Source organism: Capricornis sumatraensis, chromosome 1 (assembly GCF_032405125.1).
Source record: "Capricornis sumatraensis isolate serow.1 chromosome 1, serow.2, whole genome shotgun sequence".
NCBI lineage: Eukaryota > Metazoa > Chordata > Mammalia > Artiodactyla > Bovidae > Capricornis > Capricornis sumatraensis.
The window spans coordinates 224,456,790-224,477,444 of NC_091069.1; the positions used below are offsets into that span (position 1 = coordinate 224,456,790).

The 20,655-nt window shown below is 38.5% G+C and overlaps 1 protein-coding gene across 4 annotated transcripts; it reads left to right on the top strand.

Moving 5' to 3' along the window:
• Window positions 1-8,857: 8,857 nt before the first annotated feature.
• COMMD2 (COMM domain containing 2) lies at window positions 8,858-17,916 on the top strand. 4 transcript variants are annotated; one of them, XR_011144939.1, is made up of 6 exons: window positions 8,858-8,947; window positions 9,043-9,120; window positions 9,740-9,822; window positions 12,772-12,945; window positions 15,346-15,729; window positions 17,226-17,916. XR_011144939.1 is itself a non-coding variant. In XM_068972521.1 (6 exons), the coding sequence occupies exons 1-5, from the start codon at window positions 8,881-8,883 to the stop codon at window positions 15,541-15,543; spliced, it is 600 nt and encodes a 199-aa protein (XP_068828622.1). In that variant the 5' UTR covers window positions 8,858-8,880; the 3' UTR covers window positions 15,544-15,592; window positions 17,226-17,916. The 4 variants fall into 4 exon arrangements, 3 of the variants coding, with proteins under 3 accessions (XP_068828622.1, XP_068828612.1, XP_068828633.1); XM_068972521.1 differs by having other exon boundaries at window positions 15,346-15,592; XM_068972511.1 differs by having other exon boundaries at window positions 15,346-17,916.
• The last annotated feature ends 2,739 nt before the right edge of the window (window positions 17,917-20,655 follow it).

Here is a 20,655-nt window from a genome sequence, read left to right on the forward strand (position 1 = left end):
CAGTGTTCATCACAGCACTGTTTATAATAGCCAGGACATGGAAGCAACCTATATGTCCATCAGCAGATGAATGGATAAGAAAGCTGTGGTACATACACACAATGGAGTATTACTCAGCCATTAAAAAGAATACATTTGAATCAGTTCTAATGAGGTAGATGAAACTGGAGCTGATTATACAGAGTGAAGTAAGCCAGAAAGAAAAACACCAATACAGTATACTAATGCATATATATGGAATTTAGAAACATAGTAACAATAACCCTGTATGAGAGACAGCAAAAGAGGCACAGATGTATAGAACAGTCTTTTGGACTCTGCAGGAGAGGGAGAGGGTGGGATGATTTGGGAAAATGGCATTGAAACATGTATAATATCATATAAGAAACGAATTGCCAGTCTAGGTTCGATGCAGGATACAGGATGCTTGGGGCTGGTGCATTGGGATGAGCCAGAGGGATGGTACGGGGAGGGAAATGGGAGGGGGCTTCAAGATTGGGAACACGTGTACACCCGTGGCAGATTCATGTTGATGTATGGCAAAACCAATACAATATTGTAAAGTAATTAGCCTTCAATTAAAATAAATAAATTTAAATTAAAAAAAAAAAGAAAAGAAAATTTAGGGCATTTGTTTTTACACAAAGTGTCTGCGGTATAATTCATAAGAAACTGAGAAGAGCAGTTGCCTATGGGGGTAGTAGGGCAACTGGGAAGATGAGAAACAAGGACATGAGCAAGAATGTTTATTTTCTCCCTCTCTCTGTCTCTCTTATTTATTTATTTTTTGCTTTCCTGGGGCTTTTTAAAATGTTTTTTATTTTCAAACATATGATTGCAGTACACAGTGAAAATATTAATTCAAAAAATTCTATATAGGGAAAATATTCTATATAGGGATGAGATGGCTGAATGGCATCACCAACTTGATGCACATGAGTTTGAGCAAGTTCCAGGAGATGGTGATGGACAGGGAAGCCTGGCATGCTGCGGTCCATGGGGTGGTAAAGAGTTGGACATGACTGAGCGACTGAACCAAACTGATACAGGAAAGTCCCTGGTAGAGTTATAAATACCATTTATGTCTAATACTGGTCTCGGATATCTTTTGAATTTCTGCTAAAACACTGCTTGCTAATAAGTTTTTAAAACTGATGTAGAGTTTGCGTACAGTGAATTACAAAGATCTTAAATGTAAGATTCAACAGCTTGAACAATTATATACATCTGTGTAACTAATACCCTAGTCAAGACGTAAACACTTCATTACCCCAGAAAGTTGCTTCAAGCTCTTAAATTTATAGACAACTGCTATTCTGATTTCCTGATATACCTCTGCGTATAACACTTTCCAATTAAAGGAATCATATAGCTGTTCACTTTGTGTCTGGGTTATTTTTCTCAACTTAATCAATTGAGTCTCATTAACATTGTTGCTGGAGAAGGCAATGACACCCCACTCCAGTACTCCTGCCTGGAAAATCTCATGGATGGAGGAGCCTGGTAGGCTGCAGTCCATGGGGTCACGAAGAGTCGGACACGACTGAGCGACTTCACTTTCACTCTTCACTTTCATGCATTGGAGAAGGAAATGGCAACCCACTCCAGTGTTCTTGCCTGGAGAATCCCAGGGATGGGGGAGCCTGGTGGGCTGCCGTCTATGGGGTCGCACAGAGTCGGACATGACTGAAGTGACCTAGCAGCAGCAGCAGCAACATTTTTGTATATATTAGTACTACGTTCTTTTCTTTTTCTCTATGTAGTAATATTCCTTCATTCATTGCTGATATCATTGCTGGGATCTTTTGCCCTATTTTTATTTTTGCCATGAATAGTCAGTCTTGTAATGGTTCTGTCAATTTTACTAATTTTATTAGTTTTCTACACTGAACTCCTTTTGTTTACTCTTTATATTGTATATTTGTTTTCTAACTTCTTGCTTTTTTTTTTTTTTTACAGTTTCTGCTGCTCTGATTAAATACATTACTAGTATTCTAATATTTTGGACATGTTATTCATAGTTATTTCCCAGTCCAGGTCTAATAACTCCAATATTTGCACTTCCTCTATACAAGTCCTCCTTGGATCTTTTTTTTACTATTGAGTAGTATTCCACTGTGTGGTCACATCACAATGTATTCAGATGTATGACATTTGGACTGTCTCCAGTTTTGCGAATAAAGCTGCTTTAAACATTATGGTAAAGGTCTTTTTCTGGATACATCCTTTCATTTCTTTGGGGGGCAAGCATCTAGGTATGTAATTGTGAGATAATATGGTAAATATATAGTAACATTATAAGAACCTTCCTAACAGTTTTCCAAAACAGTATTATAGTTTTACACCTCTAGTAATAAATGTTCTGGTCACTTTACAGACTCACCAAAATTTGGTGTCATTAGTACTTTTGATTTTTAGCTATTCTAGTGGGTTTGAAATGACTTCTCATTGTGGTTTTAATTTGCATTTCTTTGATGACTAATAATATTGAATGCTTTTCCATGTGATTCTTGGCTATTCGTATCTTTTATTTTGTGAAGTGTCAATTAAGTTTTTGTCCATTTAGAAAATTCTGTTGTTTATCTTTTAATTATTGGTTTATTGGAGACTTTTACATACTCATGATACAAGTTCCTTGTCAGATGTATGTACTGTAAGCATTTTTTCCTAATCTGTGGGCTCTCCCTTTCACTTTATTAATGGTGTCTTTTGATGAATGAAAATTTTTAAGTCCAATGAAGTACAGTTTATCTTTTTTTCTTTTATAGTTCATGCTTTCTGCTTCCTCTCTAAGAAATCTCTGCCCATCCCAAAGCCATGAAGATATTCTCAAATGTTTTCTTCTAGCAGTTTCAGAGTTCTTTAGGTCTACGTGTGTTTAGTTGCTAAGTGGTGTCCATCTCTTTGTGACCCCACAGACTGTAGATCTCCATGCTCCTCTGTCGATAGGATTTCCTAGGCAAGGATACTGGAGTGGGTCACCATTTCCTTCTCCAGGAGATCTTCCTGACCCAGGAATTGATACTGTGTCTCCTGCATTGGTAGGTGACTCTTTACCACTGAGGCACCAGGGAAGCCCAAGTATCTTGGCACCTTTGTCAAAAATCAATTTACAATTGATTTGTTCTTTTTCCTAGTTTGTTTTGGCTATTCTTAGCCACTTGCATTTCCAAAAAGATTTTTAAATAAACGTGTAAAAAATAATAAAAATAAAATAAACTTGCCATCCTCTATTAAAAAAAAAAAGCCTATTGGGATTGTTGCCTATATTGATTGTTTGAGACTAACTTCTTAATAATAGTGAATCTTACAACCCACCATATATTTCACCATCCATGGTATATGTCCCCATTTATTTAAGTCTTCCTTGATTTCACTCATCAAAGTTTTTTAGTTTTTTAGTGTAGAAGTCTTTCAAATCAGGTATTAAATGTTTTTTTAAATATTTAAAATTTTTGATTCTATTTGCTAGAAAGGTTTATAAGATAGATCCTTTTACAATAGTCAGAGACACCTAAAATCTAAAGCCATCTAAAAGTAGGTTTCTAGTTTGATATTCTAGGGTTGGGCACATAGAAAGTTGATACAAAAAAAAAGGAAAGATAATGCTGAAGAGATGTTGTAGGCAGCATGTACAGAAGTGTTAGTTATTGCAGAGATAGTAAGAGGGGATTGTAACTGAAAGAGAGCACAGCATAGTTCTGGGGTACTGGTAATATTCTATTTCTTGATGTGGGTTAATAGATGTGTTCAATTTGAGAAAATTCGACAAGAAGTTTTTTTTTTTTTCCCCAACTCTGTGCCCTTTCCTGAATGAATTTTATCGTCCAGTTTAAGAAGTTAACTAAAATAATGAGAAAAATTTTAGGAGCTAATTCATAAACTACTTGATGCCAGCCTCAGACTCATAAGAGGGCAGTTCATGTGATGGATGCCACCATGTTACCTTCCCCTTGAACATGTGTTGAACTGAAGTGCAATTCCTTGCAAGAGATAATCAGTTCAGTTCAGTTCAGTTGATCATTCATGTCTCTTTGTCACCCCATGGACTGCAGCATGCCAGGCTTTCTTGTCCATTATCACTTCCCAGAACTTGCTCAAACTCATGTCCAGAGAGTCAGTGATGCCATCCGACTATCTCATCCTCTGTCATTCCCTTCTCCTCCTGCCTTAAATCTTTCCCATCATCAGGGTTTTTTCCAATGAGTTTTTCCCATCAGATGGCCAAAGTATTGGAGCCTCAGCTTCAGCATCAGTCCTTCCAATGAATATTCAGGACTGATTTCCTTTAGGATTGACTGGTTTGACCTCCTTGCAGTCCAAAGGACTCTCAAGAGTCTTCTCCAAAACCACAGTTCAAAAGCATCAATTCTTTGATGCTCAGCCCTCTTTATGGTCCAACTCTCACATTCATACGTGACTACAGGAAAAACTGTAGCATTGACTAGATGGACCTTTGTTGGCAAAGTAATGTCTCTGCTTTTTACATGCTGTCTAGATTGGTCATAGCTTTTTTTCCAAGGAGCAACCATCTTTTAATTTCATGGCTGCAGTCACCATCTGCAGTGATTTTGGAGCCCCCCAAAATAAAGTCTGTCACTGTTTCCATTGTTTCCCCATCTATTTGCCATGAAGTGATGGGATCGGATGCCATGATCTTCATTTTTTGAATGTTGAGCTTTAAGCCAGCTTTTTCACACTCCTCTTTCACTTTCATCAAGAGGCTCTCAATTCCTCTTTGCTTTCTGCCATAAGGGTGGTGTCATATGCATATCTGAGGTTACTGATAATTCTCCTGGCAATCTTGATGCCAGCTTGTGTTCATCCAGCTTGGGATTTCACATGATGTACTTTGCATATAAGTTAAATAAGCAGGGGGACAATATACAGCCTTGATGTACTCCTTTCCCAATTTGGAACTGGTCTGTTTTTCCATGTCCGGTTCTAACTGTTGCTTCTTGACCTGTATACAGATTTCTCAGGAGGCAGGTAAGGTGGTCTGGTATTCTCATCTCTTTAAGAATGTTGCACAGTTCGTTGTGATCCACATAGTCAAAGGCTTTAGCGTAGGCAATAAAGCAAAAGTAGATGTTTTTCTGGAATTCTCTTGCTTCTCCTATGATCCAACATATGTTGGCAATTTGATCTCTGGTTTCTCTGCCTTTTCTAAATCCAGCTTGAACACCTAGAAGTTCTCAGTTCACATACTGTTGGAGCCTTTCTTGGAGAATTTTGAGCATTAGTTTGCTAGCATGTGAAATGAATGCAATGGTGCGGTAGTTTGAATATTCTTTGGCATCGGCTGTCTTTGGGATTGGAATGAAAACTACTTACCTATCACTGAAACGTAACCAAGGAGATGCCTGGTACAAAGTTCCTGGGGCAGGAATGTCTATGAAGAAGAAAGAAATATGAAGAAATATGAGGGGAAAGGAAGGTAGATGAGGGGGAGGATGATAAGAAAAGAATGTGACAGCACAATTGATTCCCTGACAGAATCAACTGAAAAACTGAGTCTTTATTCTTTATTCACTTTAGCTCTAGAAGTAAGATACTATGAAGTGATATTAAGGTCTTACTTTCTTACAATATTAAACAGTTGTCAAGCAGTATATGAGCATAGGCAGGATACCATGGGACATTTATTCTAAACCTGAATCTTACTGAAATCAAAGTTAAGCGTCACCTTCTCTTTGTTCTGGGTCATTCTGTTCTTTCCTCAGGTATTACCACTTTCACACTGTATTGAAATTCCTTGAGTGTCTCCTTTACTATCTTCTCTTAGGCAAGGACAGTGTTTTATTCATCTCTAAATTGCCAGTGAATAGCATATGCTTGAGCTTTGAATAACTGCTCTATAAATATTTGTTAAATTAAATAAATGAATTTTATGATAATCATGTACAAGGCATTCTCAATGACACATGCACACAACATCTGCTCATAAAACATAAATATTTCCACTTACAAATCAGTTGCTTAATGCTAGTTTATTTAATTTGATCATCAAGATGAATTTCTTAATATGAATTTGTTAATTCGTCTGAGCATCATAGCAGCCCTGCATGGCACACTAAGGACAGTCATCATTAAAGCACACATTTTACAAATGAAGAGGCTAAATTGATAACATATAAAAACAACTTGGTGGAGGTCCTACAAGTAGTTAAGTGTCAGATTCAGATCTGGAATCTAGAGTTTTGGTTTTTCAGTTAGGTAATTACTTCTAAACAACCATAAGACATTTGGTGCCAGAAAGTCACTGTATACATTGTCCTAGCAAGTTCTAACTCCCAGGTTGGTTTCCCCAGCTATAACTTGGCTTTTTGACCACCTTCCTTGACCACCCCATTCTGTTCATCCTTATTTCCCATCTTCACCCTCAACCTCCATCATCTCTCCTGCTGAAGTCCCTGAGATCACAGAGAAGAAATGCTATATTATATTGGCATAATAGTATACCTATTTGTAAATTCATTTCAGCATTCCTTATTCCCTCTATAATGGACATTCTCTCCATAATGTATGAATAAAATCTTCAGAAAATGCCATTTTTGCTGATCTGCAACATAGTCTAAGAGTGAGCGACTTCACTTTCACTTTTCACTTTCATGCATTCGAGAAGGAAATGGCAACCCACTCCAGTGTCCTTGCCTGGAGAATCCCAGGGATGGCGGAGCCTGGTGGGCTGTCGTCTGTGGGGTCGTACAGAGTCGGACACGACTAAAGTGACTTAGCAGCAGCAGCAGCAGCTGCAAATGCTGCTTCAAGACCTAACAAGTTTAAGGATCTGCCTTTCTGTGCCCCCACATAGGAAACAGAGAAGCCGGCATGCTGCAGTCCATGGGGAAGCAAAAAGTTGGACATGACTCAGTGACTGAACAACAACAATAGGAAACAATTTCAGTTTCAGTCACATGTAAGGGATGAGGGAGACACAGAGAGTAGAGCTGAAAAACATTTCCAATGTTCATATAGATATCTTGTAGTATATAGTTAGCTTTTTATCTATAACCCTAGATATAACAAACATAGACATGAAATTTCTCTCTTTCCCCCCACCCTTTCCTCCACTAAGAGAGTGAGAATTGAGGAGTCATATTCTTATTAATAAGCTGTTCAATAGTCTCTTATATTTGAACCACAGCAGGTGAGAAGAATGAGTTGCTAAAGGAACCATTCTCCCACTGCCCTTAACACATAAAAAATAAAGACAAGAATGGGTCATTGTCTTCCTCCTCATCTTTATCCTAATTTATAATCACTCACGGAACTTGTTACAAACCTCCATCTTTCAGGATGCTGGGCAGAATGATGGATTTCGGAGCAGGTGGTCAAGGGCTCTGACCTTCTTCCATCTTTGTCACTGGCTGATAACACAGTATCTGGAGCTTTGGATTCTTCATGTACAAATGATGACCCGCGCTGTACAAATGGCCCGTCTGTACAAACGATGGCATGGTTATTAAGATAAATCAAGTAAAATAATATATACAGAAGCTCTGTGCAAACTACTTAGCTCTAAAAAAAGTTAGTTTCAGTTGCTTGACCTGCCTCAGTTTACTTATCTCTACTGGGGACAATAAGGATACCTACCTCATAAGGTTCTTGTGAACTCTAAACAAGTTAATAAACCTAAGAACAGTTCCTGACATCAGTTCAGTTCAGTTCAGTTGCTCAGTTGTGTCCGACTCTTTGCGACCCCATGAATCGCAGCATGCCAGGCCTCCCTGTCCATCACCAACTCCCAGAGTTCACTCAGATTCACGTTCATCGAGTCAGTGATGCCATCCAGCCATCTCATCCTCTGTCGTCCCCTTCTCCTCCTGCCCCCAATCCCTCCCAGCATCAGAGTCTTTTCCAATGAGTCAACTCTTCGCATCAGGTGGCCAAAGTACTGGAGTTTCAGCTTTAGCATCAGTCCTTCCAATGAACACCCAGGACTGATCTCCTTTACAACGGACTGGTTGGATCTCCTTGCAGTCCAAGGGACTCTCAAGAGTCTTCTCCAACACCATAGTTCAAAAGCATCAGTTCTTTGGCACTCAGCCTTCTTCACAGTCCAACTCTCACATCCATACATGACCACTGGAAAAACCATAGCCTCACCTAGATGGACCTTAGTCGGCAAAGTAATGTGTCTGCTTTTGAATATACTATCTAAGTTGGTCATAACTTTCCTTCCAAGGAGTAAGCGTCTTTTAATTTCATGGCTGCAGTCACCATCTGTGATGATTTTGGAGCCCAGAAAAATAAAGTCTGACACTGTTTCCACTGTTTCCCCATCTATTTCCCATGAAGTGATGGGACCAGATGCCATGATCTTCGTTTTCTGAATGTTGAGCTTTAAGCCAACCTTTTTACTCTCCTCTTTTACTTTCGTCAAGAGGCTTTTTAGCTCCTCTTCACTTTCTGCCATAAGGGTGGTGTCATCTGCATATCTGAGGTTATTGATATTTCTCCTGGCAATCTTGATTCCAGCTTGTGCTTCTTCCAGCCCAGCGTTTCTCATTATGTACTCTGTATATGAGTTAAATAAGCAGGGTGACAACATACAGCCTTGACACAGTGCTTCATAAATGTTAGCCACTAACATTATTAACGTAAGCTCCGCAAGGGGGCGAGTCGAATTTTAAACTTCTTTTCATCTTCCTCAGAGCAAGGCATTCTGAGCCCCACAGGGGACATCTGATTCACAAACTGAAGGATCTCCTGCTCTCAGTCTGCGCTTAGGAAGGCGTTTGAGTGTAGGGCGGCCTTCAGCCGGAACCCAAACCTCCGGGCGCTGAAGCGCCGGAACCTCTTTACGCTTGGACTCAGCGCCCGGAAGTCGCGAGGGTGGGGTCGGCGCTGCCCAGTGAAATTGGCTACCCAGGGAAGATGCTGCTGGACCTGTCGGAGGAGCACAAGGAGCACCTGGCCTTCCTGCCGAAAGTGGACAGCGCGGGTTAGGGCGCGCGGCGGCGAGGGGTGGATCCCTGCGGTCTGGGGAGGGGATCAAGGGAGCGCCTGGCGCTCAGGGTCTCCTGGCTTCCTTTGCAGTGGTCGCAGAGTTTGGGCGAATTGCGGTGGAGTTCCTGAGGCGTGGCTCGAACCCCAAGATCTACGAAGGCGCTGCCAGTAAGAAACGGGGAGGCACAGCTGTGCAATCTGCTCTGGGAAGTGTGGGCTGTTCTCTGTCTCCCTGGAGAGGACGGGGTTCTTGGGACAAGGGTTGTACCCTCCCCTCCCCCCCGCCGTTGTGGCAGAATAAATGTGGCAGAAGGGCTCTTAAGTCAGGGCGCAGATCCTGCCCGTGCTCTAAATACTGAGTTTTTTTTTTTTTTAAAGCTTGTGTTTTTTTGGCGTGTAATGGACATAACACCATCTGCCAGATACACTATGATGCTTATATGCATCCAAGTGTGTGGAATAGTTCGGTGAACCATAAATACGCAAGTGTTTGGCTGTTGTTCGTTGTTCAGACATCTGCTTTTACTGAACTGTTTTTCCCCCGATGGACATGGGGAGGTTTCCGATATTGTCTCTTCTGTTAGGCTTGAAGTAGCTGCGCGCTCAGGAGAGGGATAGTACACCTTTGTCTCCACGCATCTGTATATTGTAAAGAAGGTTACATGGTGGGAAATAACTGAAGGCATTTGCCTGGGAATGGCTGATGAACAGGAGGTTATTACCAAAATTATTTTTTATTGCAGTGTTCGAAAACATGGAGTAATGGATCATATTTACTCTTTTTCAGGAAAACTCAGCGTGAGTAGTGACACTGTCCAACATGGTGTGGAAGGCTTAATATACCTCCTCACTGAAAGTTCAAAGCTCATGGTAAGGGCTTTTGTGGGCAGTTTTGTATTACCAGGACCTTAAGGAGGTTCAGTATACTCTGTGTATCAGTCCTGGTAGGATCTCCTCATTTCAGTAATGTTGTTACTGATTGATAATTGATTGAGTGAAGCCATGCATACATAATCTGACTGTAAGGTGACCTGCTGGCACGAATGCCTCTTGTTAGTATAAATGAGAATTGCCTGTAATTCCACATGTTATTGTGTGTATCCTAAGAAGACAGAGAATGAAATGATTTAACTTTTTGTGTATTAGCAGTATCTAGCTTGTTGGAGAACTGAGAAAACTGGGCATTTTGGCCATTCTTTTTGTATTTTAATAAAGTATTTTTTTCCTTTTTTCCCACATTTTTCCCTTTTTAATACTGGCTGAGAATCTTTTGCCAGTTGTTGTTTCTCCATGCTCTTAATAGAAAAAAAAATTTGAAAAATTACAGCTGGCTACATGGGATTTCCCAGATGGTGCTAGTGGTAAAGAACCCACCTGCCAATGCAGGAGACATAAGAAACTCAGGTTCAATCCCTGGGTCAGGAAGATGCCCTGGAGGAGGGCATGGCAATCCACTCCAGTTTTCTTGCCTGGAGAATCCCATGGACAGAGGAGCCTGGTGGGCTACAGTCCATGGGGTTGCAAAGAATCCAACAGGATTGAAATGACTTCACTCACATACACAAACACACACACACACATACACACACAGACACACAGCTTAATTTATATATTGTCCATTCTGCTGTTTCTCAGACTTACCTTTTAGTGAGAATGTTGTGTGACCCTTTTAAACCAAATTTCTGGTTCCTGTCTCAAACCTGTTGAATCAGGTTTTCCAGAAGAGGGGCTTGAGAATATTTTTCCAAGGTGCTTTAAATCATTCTTAAGATCAGGTAAATTTGGGAAACTACCCTAAAGGCTTAACATTTTGATAGCAAATCCTCACGCTGGAAGTGATGAAAGACAGAGTGTGGCTTATTGAGTTATGGTGTTTCACCCTAATAATTAGGGTGAAATAATTAGATTATTTGAGTGGTTAACTGCATAAAAATATATTTTATAGATTCCTTTTGTCAGACTTCCTAAAATGTTACACTTAGAGGTGTTCCACAGCAAATGCTCTGTCACATAAATGTGTTCCATTAGTTGATACGGGAACTCATCTTTGCTTCCCGAGGTGATCTTTTCTGGCCCTCTTCAGAGCTTTCCTGGCTGCTCTCCTCCTCGCAATCGATCTCTAGCCTCTTGCTCTTCGATTTAGTCGAGTTGAATCTTCTGACAGACTACCTGATGTGATTGGTCAACAAACCTAACCCACCTGGCCCCAAAGACTATAAGCCCTCCTCACCGGGATTGAGCCCATTTGATTTATTCAGTTCTTTATTCCTAGCATGGGACCTATCCCATAGTAGGATCTCAGGAAATACTTGCTAAAGGGACAAGATAACCCAAGCCTATGCCATTACAAACAGAAACAAGTCTAATGACAGTGACATCCCCTCCCAAAAAGGGTGGCGTGCAGAAACTGGAAAAGAGCAAGGGAAGTAGAGTATTAAAGTGGCTGAGGTAAATGCAATGAAGGGAAGAGAAACAAAAGAATTGTGCTTCCTCTACTTTTTCTCCACCTGTTTATCCCTCCTCATGTTGGTCATCCAGTAAGGGAGTAAAAGCAAGCCTGCTGTTGGCAGTTTCCTTTTTTCCTATTTAGAGTCAGCGCCAGTGTTAGGGTTGCTTGGTCCCTAATAATGTTGTTCCATTGGATAGCCAAAATCTGTGACTCCACGTCCTTCTCTCCCTTTGGTCCCTTTGGTGACCAAATACATGACTTTATGTGTCCGGCCAGCATCTGAATATCCCACTAAGATTTACCTAAACCGTTTTCTTCCACCTACCCCCTGCCTCTGGCAACCACCAATCTGTTCCCTGTATCTGTGAGTTTTGTGGGGCTTTTTTTGTTTTTTGTTTGTCTTAGATTTGACATGTAAGAGAGATCATACAGTATTTCTTTTTCTGTCTGACTTAATTCACTTAGCATAATGCCCTCAAGTTCCATCCATGTTGTTGCAAATGGCAAGATTCCTTTTTTTTTTTTTTATGGATGGGTAATATTCCACTGTGTATATATATGCCACAACTTCTCTTTGCATTCATCCTTCGATGGATACTTAGTTTGTTTTCATGTTTTATCCACTGTAAATAGGTGCTTCAGTGAACATGGGGGTGCATATGTCTGTTCGAATTTGTGTTTTTGTTTTCTTGGGATAAACATCCAGAAGTAGAATTGCTAGATCATATGGAAGTTCTATTTTTAGTTTTTTGAAGAACCTCCATACTGTTTTCCATAGTGACTGCACCAATTTATGTTCCTACCAACAGTGTACAAGAGTTCCCTTTTCTCCACAGCCTTACCAACACTTGTTTCTTGTCATTTTGATACTATCCATTCCAGTGGATGTGAAGTGATATCTCATCATTTTGATTTACATTTCCCTGGTGATGAGTGATGATGAGCATCTTTTCATGTGCCTCTTGGCCTTCTACATGTGTTCTTTGGAAAATATGAATTCAGATCTTCTGTCCATTTTAAAATCAGATTATTTATGGGTTTATTTACTTATTTATTTATTTTGCTATTGTGTATCAGATACGTGATTTGCAGATTTTTCTTTCATTCAGTAGGTTGCCTTTTCATTTTGTTGATGCTTTCCTTTGCTGTGCAGAAGCCTTTTGACCCACTAGTTTGTTTTCACTTTTGTTGCTTATTTTTATTTTTATGTATCAGAAACTCAGAATTTGGAATAGTGGACAGGGGTTGCCTTTTACTAAGGAGTGTTGTTTCTTTTACTAGACAGTAGAATTCATATTTTTTTGTGTATATCCAATATTTCAGCATTTATTAGACACAAATAAATTTTGATAAACTTGATTCATTTTTAGATTTCTGAACTGGATTTCCAAGATTCTGTTTTTGTTCTGGGATTTCCTGAAGAACTGAACAAATTGTTGCTTCAGCTTTATCTAGACAACAGAAAGGAGATCAGAACTATCCTGAGTGAATTGGCACCAGACCTTCCCAGTTACCACAGCCTTGAATGGCGACTGGATGTACAGGTATGACCTTTTTTTAAAAATCTGACATAGAATATAAGATTTATTTTAGGCTTATGTCTTCACACTTATTGTATTCTTTACCACCTTAACCAAATTCTGGTTTGAAACTTCAGTTTTTTAATGTCCATTTTTAGACCATTTCACAAATAGTTCATTTTCTTTTTTTTTTTTCCCAAACCACACCACAAGACTTGTGGGACTTTTTAGTTCCCCAACCAAGGATTGAACCCAGGCTCTTGGCAGTGAGAGTGCTGGGTTCTAACCATTGGACTGTCGGGGAATTCCCCATTTTCTTATATTTTTAATATGTTCACATTGGTTTAATTTGTGAAGTTTGTAAGAAATAGCTTATTTTGGAAAAGCAGATGGTTACCTATATTTTTTAAGTGGTGCTTAGCTTTTAGAAAACCTTTTTCTGTCTAAATAAAGCACATTTATAGAAAAGTACATAGGTCAGTATATAGCCCAATGAATTATCAAGTGGTAAAAACACCTATGAAACCAGCACCCATGCTCATCACCTCAGAAGCATCCTTCTTGCCTTCTACAAGTTACTTCCCCATCGTTCTTTTCAAAGGTAACCAGCATCCTGACTTTTAATGCACAGATTATTTTTTTCTGCTCTTTAACTTTCTATTCTATGAAATGATTCAATAAATATTCTTCTATGTCTGCCTTCTTTTTATGAGGGTTGGGTTGTTTTTAAAGCCACATACACAACCAAAAAGGAGTTTTCAGACATTGCATGCAGCCCTTTCTCAAGCAGTGACAGATAAGCTAGTTAAGAGATGTTTATTGAATGCCATCCAATCACTGATTAGGGCTGTGCTGAATGCTTTGGGAACCAGAATTGTAAGATACTTTCTCAGCTGGAAAAGATATTATTTGTTTAGTGATATTAGATGTCTCAAAATAACTAGTAATTAAAGATAGTTATGAAATAAGGTTCTAGAGAGGAAAAAAGAATATAATTGTATAAATAAAGGTACTTCTGAGTATTTCAGAAAAGCTGTATCTCAGGTAGTTCAGTGTACACTGGCATGTTCCAGAAAAGCATCAATAAAAGAAGGGTAAATTTCAGACAAAAGAAATGAATGGAGATAATCAGGGTAATATTATTGAGAGAGGAGACAGCATAAGTTGTAAAGACCCATGTGAATCTGAGAATGAACAAATGAATATGTGGGATAGCTCCCTAGTTCCCAAACTTGATTGCACATTGAAATGACCTAGGGAGCTTTAAAAAAATTCTGATATCTGTGTTCTGCCCCAGAGGTTCTGATTTATTGGTACAGAGTTTTACCTGGGCATCAGGATATTTTTTAAAGCTCCCTTGTCACCCAGGTAATTCTAATGTGTAATAACGTTTGTAAACCGCTGTAATAGTAGATTCTTCTGATTTGAGTGGTCCGAATAGGTTACAGAAATTCAGCTAGACAAGCTTAGCAATCGTATCCCAGTGTGTTGAGTGCTTGAATATATATTAACACAGGAGAAGGTATAAAGCAGATTATAGGCTCCTTGAAGGCATATGCAACTTGCTTTTTTGATTAAACATTTTCTTTTTAGATTTATTGACAGTTCAGATTGCTGTAGTTTACTTCTCTTCCCCGTCATTTAGTAAGCATTTCATTGTATGAATATTCTCAATTTATCCATTCTGTTGGTAAAGAATATTTAAGATATGTCTAGCTTTTGGCTCTTGGAAACAAATACTGTTATGAATATGTGTATATGTGTAAGAGTTTACGGTATGTACCTCTGAGTGGAATTGCTAGTAATTTTATGTTTTCCAAAGTAATTCTCTCATCACTCTCACCAGCAGCGGATAAGTTACCAAGTCATTACCATCACTTCACAGTGCTCCTTATGGGCAGGTTTCTAATTCTTGCCAGTCTGATAAACAGCATGATTTTATTGGCCGTTTTCTAATAAAGTTGAACGTATTTCCTGTGTTTATTTTTATTACTTTTGCAAAGTGCTTTCATAGATCTGTAGAATTTTCTTGGTTTTGTGGGGGGTTTATTGAATCAGAACACTTCTTCATACATTCTTGATACTTTTTTTTGGTTTTATGTGTTACAAAGTATCTTTTCTCAGGTTGTGGCTTGTTTTTTTTTTTAACTATTTTTAGATATCTTTCCAAGAAGTTTTAATAATTTTAATGTATTTCAGTTTATCAGTTTTTTATTTATGAGTTTTGTTTTTATAACCCTTGCGTACTGTATGACTACCTATACATCGTAGTTTTTTTTTCCCAAAGATTTTAAAGTTTACTGTTCATTTTGAAGTCTGTGATTTATCTGAAATTCAATTTTTGTGTATGGTATAATGTCACTATTCATATGTTCAGCATGATTGTTAAATAGTTATTATGCTCTTATTCCTTTTAAAACTAAGCTTGCAAGCAGAAGCCTCAGGCAACAGATTAAACCATCAGTGACTATAAAGCTCCACCTTAATCAGAATGGAGATCACAACACTCAAGTTCTGCAGACAGACCCAGCCACCCTGCTCCACTTGGTTCAGCAGTTGGAGCAAGCCTTGGAGGAGATGAAAACAAACCACTGTAGGAGAGTCGTGCGCAATATCAAGTAGTCCCAATTTGTTTCTTCCTCCTGAATCACTTGTGAATTGATGATACGCGGTAGTTATTTTTCAAAACAATTTTTTAAGTTGATAGTGATAAATACATAGAGATTTCATAAAATTTCTTTTCCTGTGTCAAGATACTGAGGTCATGATCACAGGCTAAGTGAAGTTTCTTTCTCGGTGCTAAATATGGTCAGTTTCTTGAGTTAAGATGTAGTTTGTATCGTAAATGTGTAAATAGGATTGAATCAACTGAAAGTGAATCTATACTGTTCAAATCCTCTGTGTATATGAATGACTATATTTTTTTGATGCTTTTCCTGACTAGTTTATTGTTTTCCTCCTTATTGATCTAAACTTAAAAATAAAGTTCACCGTGTAATTCTATTACTATTCTATAGCATTTCTAGACAGTTTAATGTTTTTGACTTTAAACCACACCATGATGTTAATAGCCATAGAATAGTGGGAAGTGAATATAAATTTTTAAAATGCAACATTTTTTAGGCAGTTCATGTATTTTATTTGGCTGTGAATATACTAAGTACTTACCTTGTTGCTTAAGTTTAAGTTGCCATGCTAATAAGTTTAAATAGTACTCAAATTTGTGTGAATATATTGTAGTTTATCAAGGATTAATTTTTTTCCCCTATTACCGACGCATCTAAGAGACACACTGCCATTCGACATTTATAAACAATGGATGCAGGCAGATTGTAATCAGTTCTTAATTATCTAGATATAAATTACAGTCACTTTTTAAAATTCTGTTTGAATAAAGTGTAAAGAGGGCAAAGGGAGGCCATGTTTACTACTTTCCAGGCAAATTTCCCTTCTCCCTTAAACAAAAACTTGATTTTTGTTTTGTGTTGTTTTTAAGTGGGTGACTATAAGCTACTAGCCTGAAAAATTCAGATGCCGACATATCAGGTCACTCTCAGGGACACAGGAAGACTTAAGGAGGAATAGGCTTAAGGAGGAAGTTGCGTGGAAGGGTGGAAAATGGGGTTCAGTCTTAAATTCCTATCCAGAACCTTATTCTGAGAATCTCATCCCACGTAGCAAACCAGGAAGGGCTTTAGAAACGTCAGACTCTAAGCAGTGCTCCAGGCTCTGTTGTTACTTTGCCCCCTAAGAGTTAGAGATTTCCAAGTCAAAGTGGCATCATGTTTCTTCTTTCTCTTAAAAGAGAGCCTCGCAGGAAACAGGCCAGTGGAAGAGAAGCACAATTGAAATTGCCACCCATCATCCCCTTGCAGGCATCTTTTTTCCATACATGTGTGGAAAAAACATGTTATGCACTTGCAAAATAACTGTAAGCAAACTATACTCAGATCATTTTTAATTATAGTGATAACTTGATTAATGAAGCTTTCATGTTAACAGCCTCACAAATAAGAGAAAACTTTACACAGTACATGAAATTGTAGCATATGTCATCAGGTTAAAAGCAACATGCCTGCCAAGCTTATACAATAAAAATAGCTCTGTGAGGCTTCTTATTTGTCCACATTGGGTAGAGATAAGCAGGGCCGACTCCAGCTGAAATTGAAATTCAATATCCTTGTGTCTTCTTAGGGCAACTTTTATTCTTCCTCTATATTATTCTTATCCCAAGCAAAACAACAAAGCATGTGTTAGTCTCTTTTTTTAATTTGTATCAAACTCCCCTTGTCTTTTTATTACAGTTTATGGGGTTCTCATGGCAAATATACTAGGGTGGTTTGCTGCTCCCTTCTCCAGAGAAGAAGAAGACGACAGAGGGTGAGATAGTTGGATGGCATCACCAATGGAATGGACATGAACTTGGGCAAACTCCAGGAGATGGTGGGGGACAGGGAGGCCTGACATGCTGCAGTCCATGGGGTCATGAAGAGTCAGACAAGACTTGGTGACTGAACAAAAACCCCTTGTCTCCAATCTCTCTGCTTTGTTACTCTTTCTGATGTTCTTCTTTGCTTTTTGGGGCCAGAATGAGTTGGGAGCAGTCTTCCTTTTGAATCTGGGACTCACTTTTTTTTTTTTCCCACAGAGCATCTAATGAGCCTCTTCCTTTTCTTGTTTGAGCATTCCACACCCTTACCCACTCCTGTGCCTTGTTTGTTTTATGGCACATTAATTTTTTTGTAGTTTGTATATGAACATATTTTCTGCAGATGCTCTCCTATATGACCAGTTTCTTGACTCTGGGATATGCCTTTCCATCTGTAACTATCTAAATGTTTATTAAAACATTTTGGATTACGAGTGTGTTTATTTTTTAGGATTTGCTGATTCATGTTTAGACTTAAGCATAATAGCTCTTAAGTCTCAAAGCCAAAATGGTAACATGTCATTTCTCTGAACAGCTCTGTGAATAGGGAATAATCAATATATGTAATTACAAAGTCTACATATACTTCACCCATTGGAAGTCTCCTTTGTGTTTCACAAATTTCCTTCAGTTTATTTTGTTATTGATGTTTCCAAGCTTGAGTAAATTTAAAACAGCAAACTAGAAAGTGGTGTGGATGCTATAAGAAGAAAACAGACTTTTGTGAAAACTGGAAAATGAGAACCTGATGCGAAGGAAAGTTTGAAAAAGCATTAAGAGTGGGTAAAGCAATATTGTAAAGTAGTTAGCCTCCAATTAAATTAATTTTTTAAAAAGTGTTTAAAGGATGCTTGTGTGGGAACCTTTAAAATGTATAACAGTATGTTGCCCTTTAGGGTATGATCCTATGAGAAATCAGTCTGGGAATGGACAAAAGGATTTAAATTTAGTTTTTGTGGCTTCTTATGGATCCTTGATAAATTCTCAAAGCTTTGTTTTCTTCATCTCTAAAATAGGAATAATAACACCTATCTCATTGGCTTGTAGAGACCAGATGAGACCATGCATGTAAAATGTTCAGTGTAGTAGAGGACTTTAGAATATACTAATGTGGACTGAGGGTCTCATTATTTTATAACCTGAATTCTGTCTAAAACACTCTAAGGAACTGAGAGAAAATGTTACCTGGTGGTTTCTGGGTGGTAGGATTATGACTTTCTTTGCCTTCTTAATTTCTATACTGAGTTTAACTTGTATTAAAAAATTTTTTTTGAAATCTAAAGAAGAAAAAACTTAAATACATTTTTAGTAGTACTTTTATTGAAAATTTTAATTCTTACGGGCTTCCCTGGTGGCTCAGTTGTAGAGAATCCACCTGCCAATTCAGGAGACACGGGTTCAATCCATGATCCAGGAAGATCCCACATTCCTTGGAGCAACTTAAGCCTGTGCACAGTTATTGAGCCTGTGCTCTAGAGCCCAGGAGCTGAAACTACTGAGCCCATGGACCCCCAAATCCTGAAGCTCAAGTGCCCTAGAGGTCTTAAACCACTGCAATGAGAAGCCCACACACCGCAACTAGAGAGTAGCCCCCACTCTTCCAAACTAAAGAAAAGCCCATTCAGCAACAGAGACCCAGCACAGCCAAAAATAAATAAAGTTTAAACAAAACAAAATTTTAATTCTCAGAATGATACACACATAACTCTCCAGAAAACTCAGCTATTCAAACTGCCTAGTCCCCAAAGGACTCAGGTAGACAGGCTGAGGGTTTTACCTATAGGCTTGGTCCAGGGTCTTTTTTTTTTTTTTGTCCTTTTCCCTCCATGCTAGTGAAAGAAACGGGAATCTCAAGGCACTAGCTAAGCCAGCTCTCTTTTTTGTAGGTAATATTATATCTAAACGGAGTTTTTAATCTCCACAGGAAAACATAATACTTCTTTGTAGTTCTCACAGCCTTCATGATTAGGAAGATCTGTCCACTGTTATATTAAAGTCTTCCTACTATACTTTACTTCCCTGGTGGCTCAGATGGTAAAGCGTCTGTCTACAATGCGGGAAACCGGGGTTCGATCCCTGGGTCAGGAAGATCCTCTGGAGAAGGAAATGGCCATCCACTCCAGTACTATTGCCTGGAAAATCCCATGGACAGAGGAGCTTGGTAGGCTACAGTCCATGGGGTCGCAAAGAGGCAGACACGACTGAGCGACTTCACTCACTATGCTTTACATACTGTTCCCTGTCCTTTTTTTTTTAAATATATATGTTTAAATCTCTCTTTAGCTTACCCTTCCATGGTTTCCACAGTGATTGGTAACTGTCATCTCTTTTCCTTTCTTTCGCTACAAGTAAAAAATACTTTGGTACAAAGGGTGTAGTACTATATTGCCTCTGGTTTAAACATACTCATTTTTAAAACCACCATGACAGTTATGCTCAAACCTACATACTTTCCTTTAAAGCAAAACAAGCAAGCCCAGCTTCACCATTAGTGTGGTTACTTCAATGAGCTTTGCAAACTTTGAGAATGATGTTTTAATTATAAAAGCAGAAGAAACCCACTGTTTCTCAGCTTTGCAAAATAGTGTATACTATTTCAAGATGAGAAAACAATGATATGCTTTATGGCAATAAAATACATATATTGAATGACTTTGTCACTTGAATATTAATGGCCCTTTATATAGTTCCACTCCTCTCTGCACAGGATTTGATTATGTTTGGTAGCCATGAGTCCGTAAGAGTCTATTTACTATAATAGGGAAACATGGGAAAAGTAATTTTATTTTCTTAGTGGGCCTAAAATAAAAAGGAGCATCAGGAATGTAGATATCTGCATTAATCAACTTAAACCCTATCAACTTTTTATAAGAATTTTTAAAGTGTAGTGTAAATTGTTTGTTTCATTAGAAATATTGCTAATTATGTAACTGTCAGAATGAGAGGCCATGCACTTTTATTGTACTTGAAACTAAATTGATGTTTTTTAGTTGCAAAGACCACAATTTTCATTTTCCTCTCCTGCCATTATCATCTCTAGTGTCACAGAACAGTCTGCCCAATGACCAGCTACAAAGAGGCAACACAGAGAAAAGGGTTTTTGCCCTTTCTCACAAACTTCGTGAGATCTTTTACCTCTTTTATTCTTTATTTTTCTTAGTCTTTACTCTTTTACTTTGAACTCTGATCCACCCATTTACGTACGGCATTGTGCTGATAGGAAAACAAAGCAAATTTTAAAACCTTTTCTAGCTCTTTTTACAAAGGCAGTGACTCCATCGTGTTAAATATTAAATACTTAGAAT

Excerpts from the sequence above, each read along its gene's own strand:
- COMMD2 (XM_068972511.1), top strand. The coding sequence starts at position 8,881 with ATGCTGCTGGACCTGTCGGAGGAGCACAAGGAGCACCTGGCCTTCCTG. Across the intron at positions 9,121-9,739 it reads GATCTACGAAGGCGCTGCCA|GAAAACTCAGCGTGAGTAGT; the intron begins GTAAGAAACGGG and ends ACTCTTTTTCAG. Across the intron at positions 9,823-12,771 it reads CTGAAAGTTCAAAGCTCATG|ATTTCTGAACTGGATTTCCA; the intron begins GTAAGGGCTTTT and ends ATTCATTTTTAG.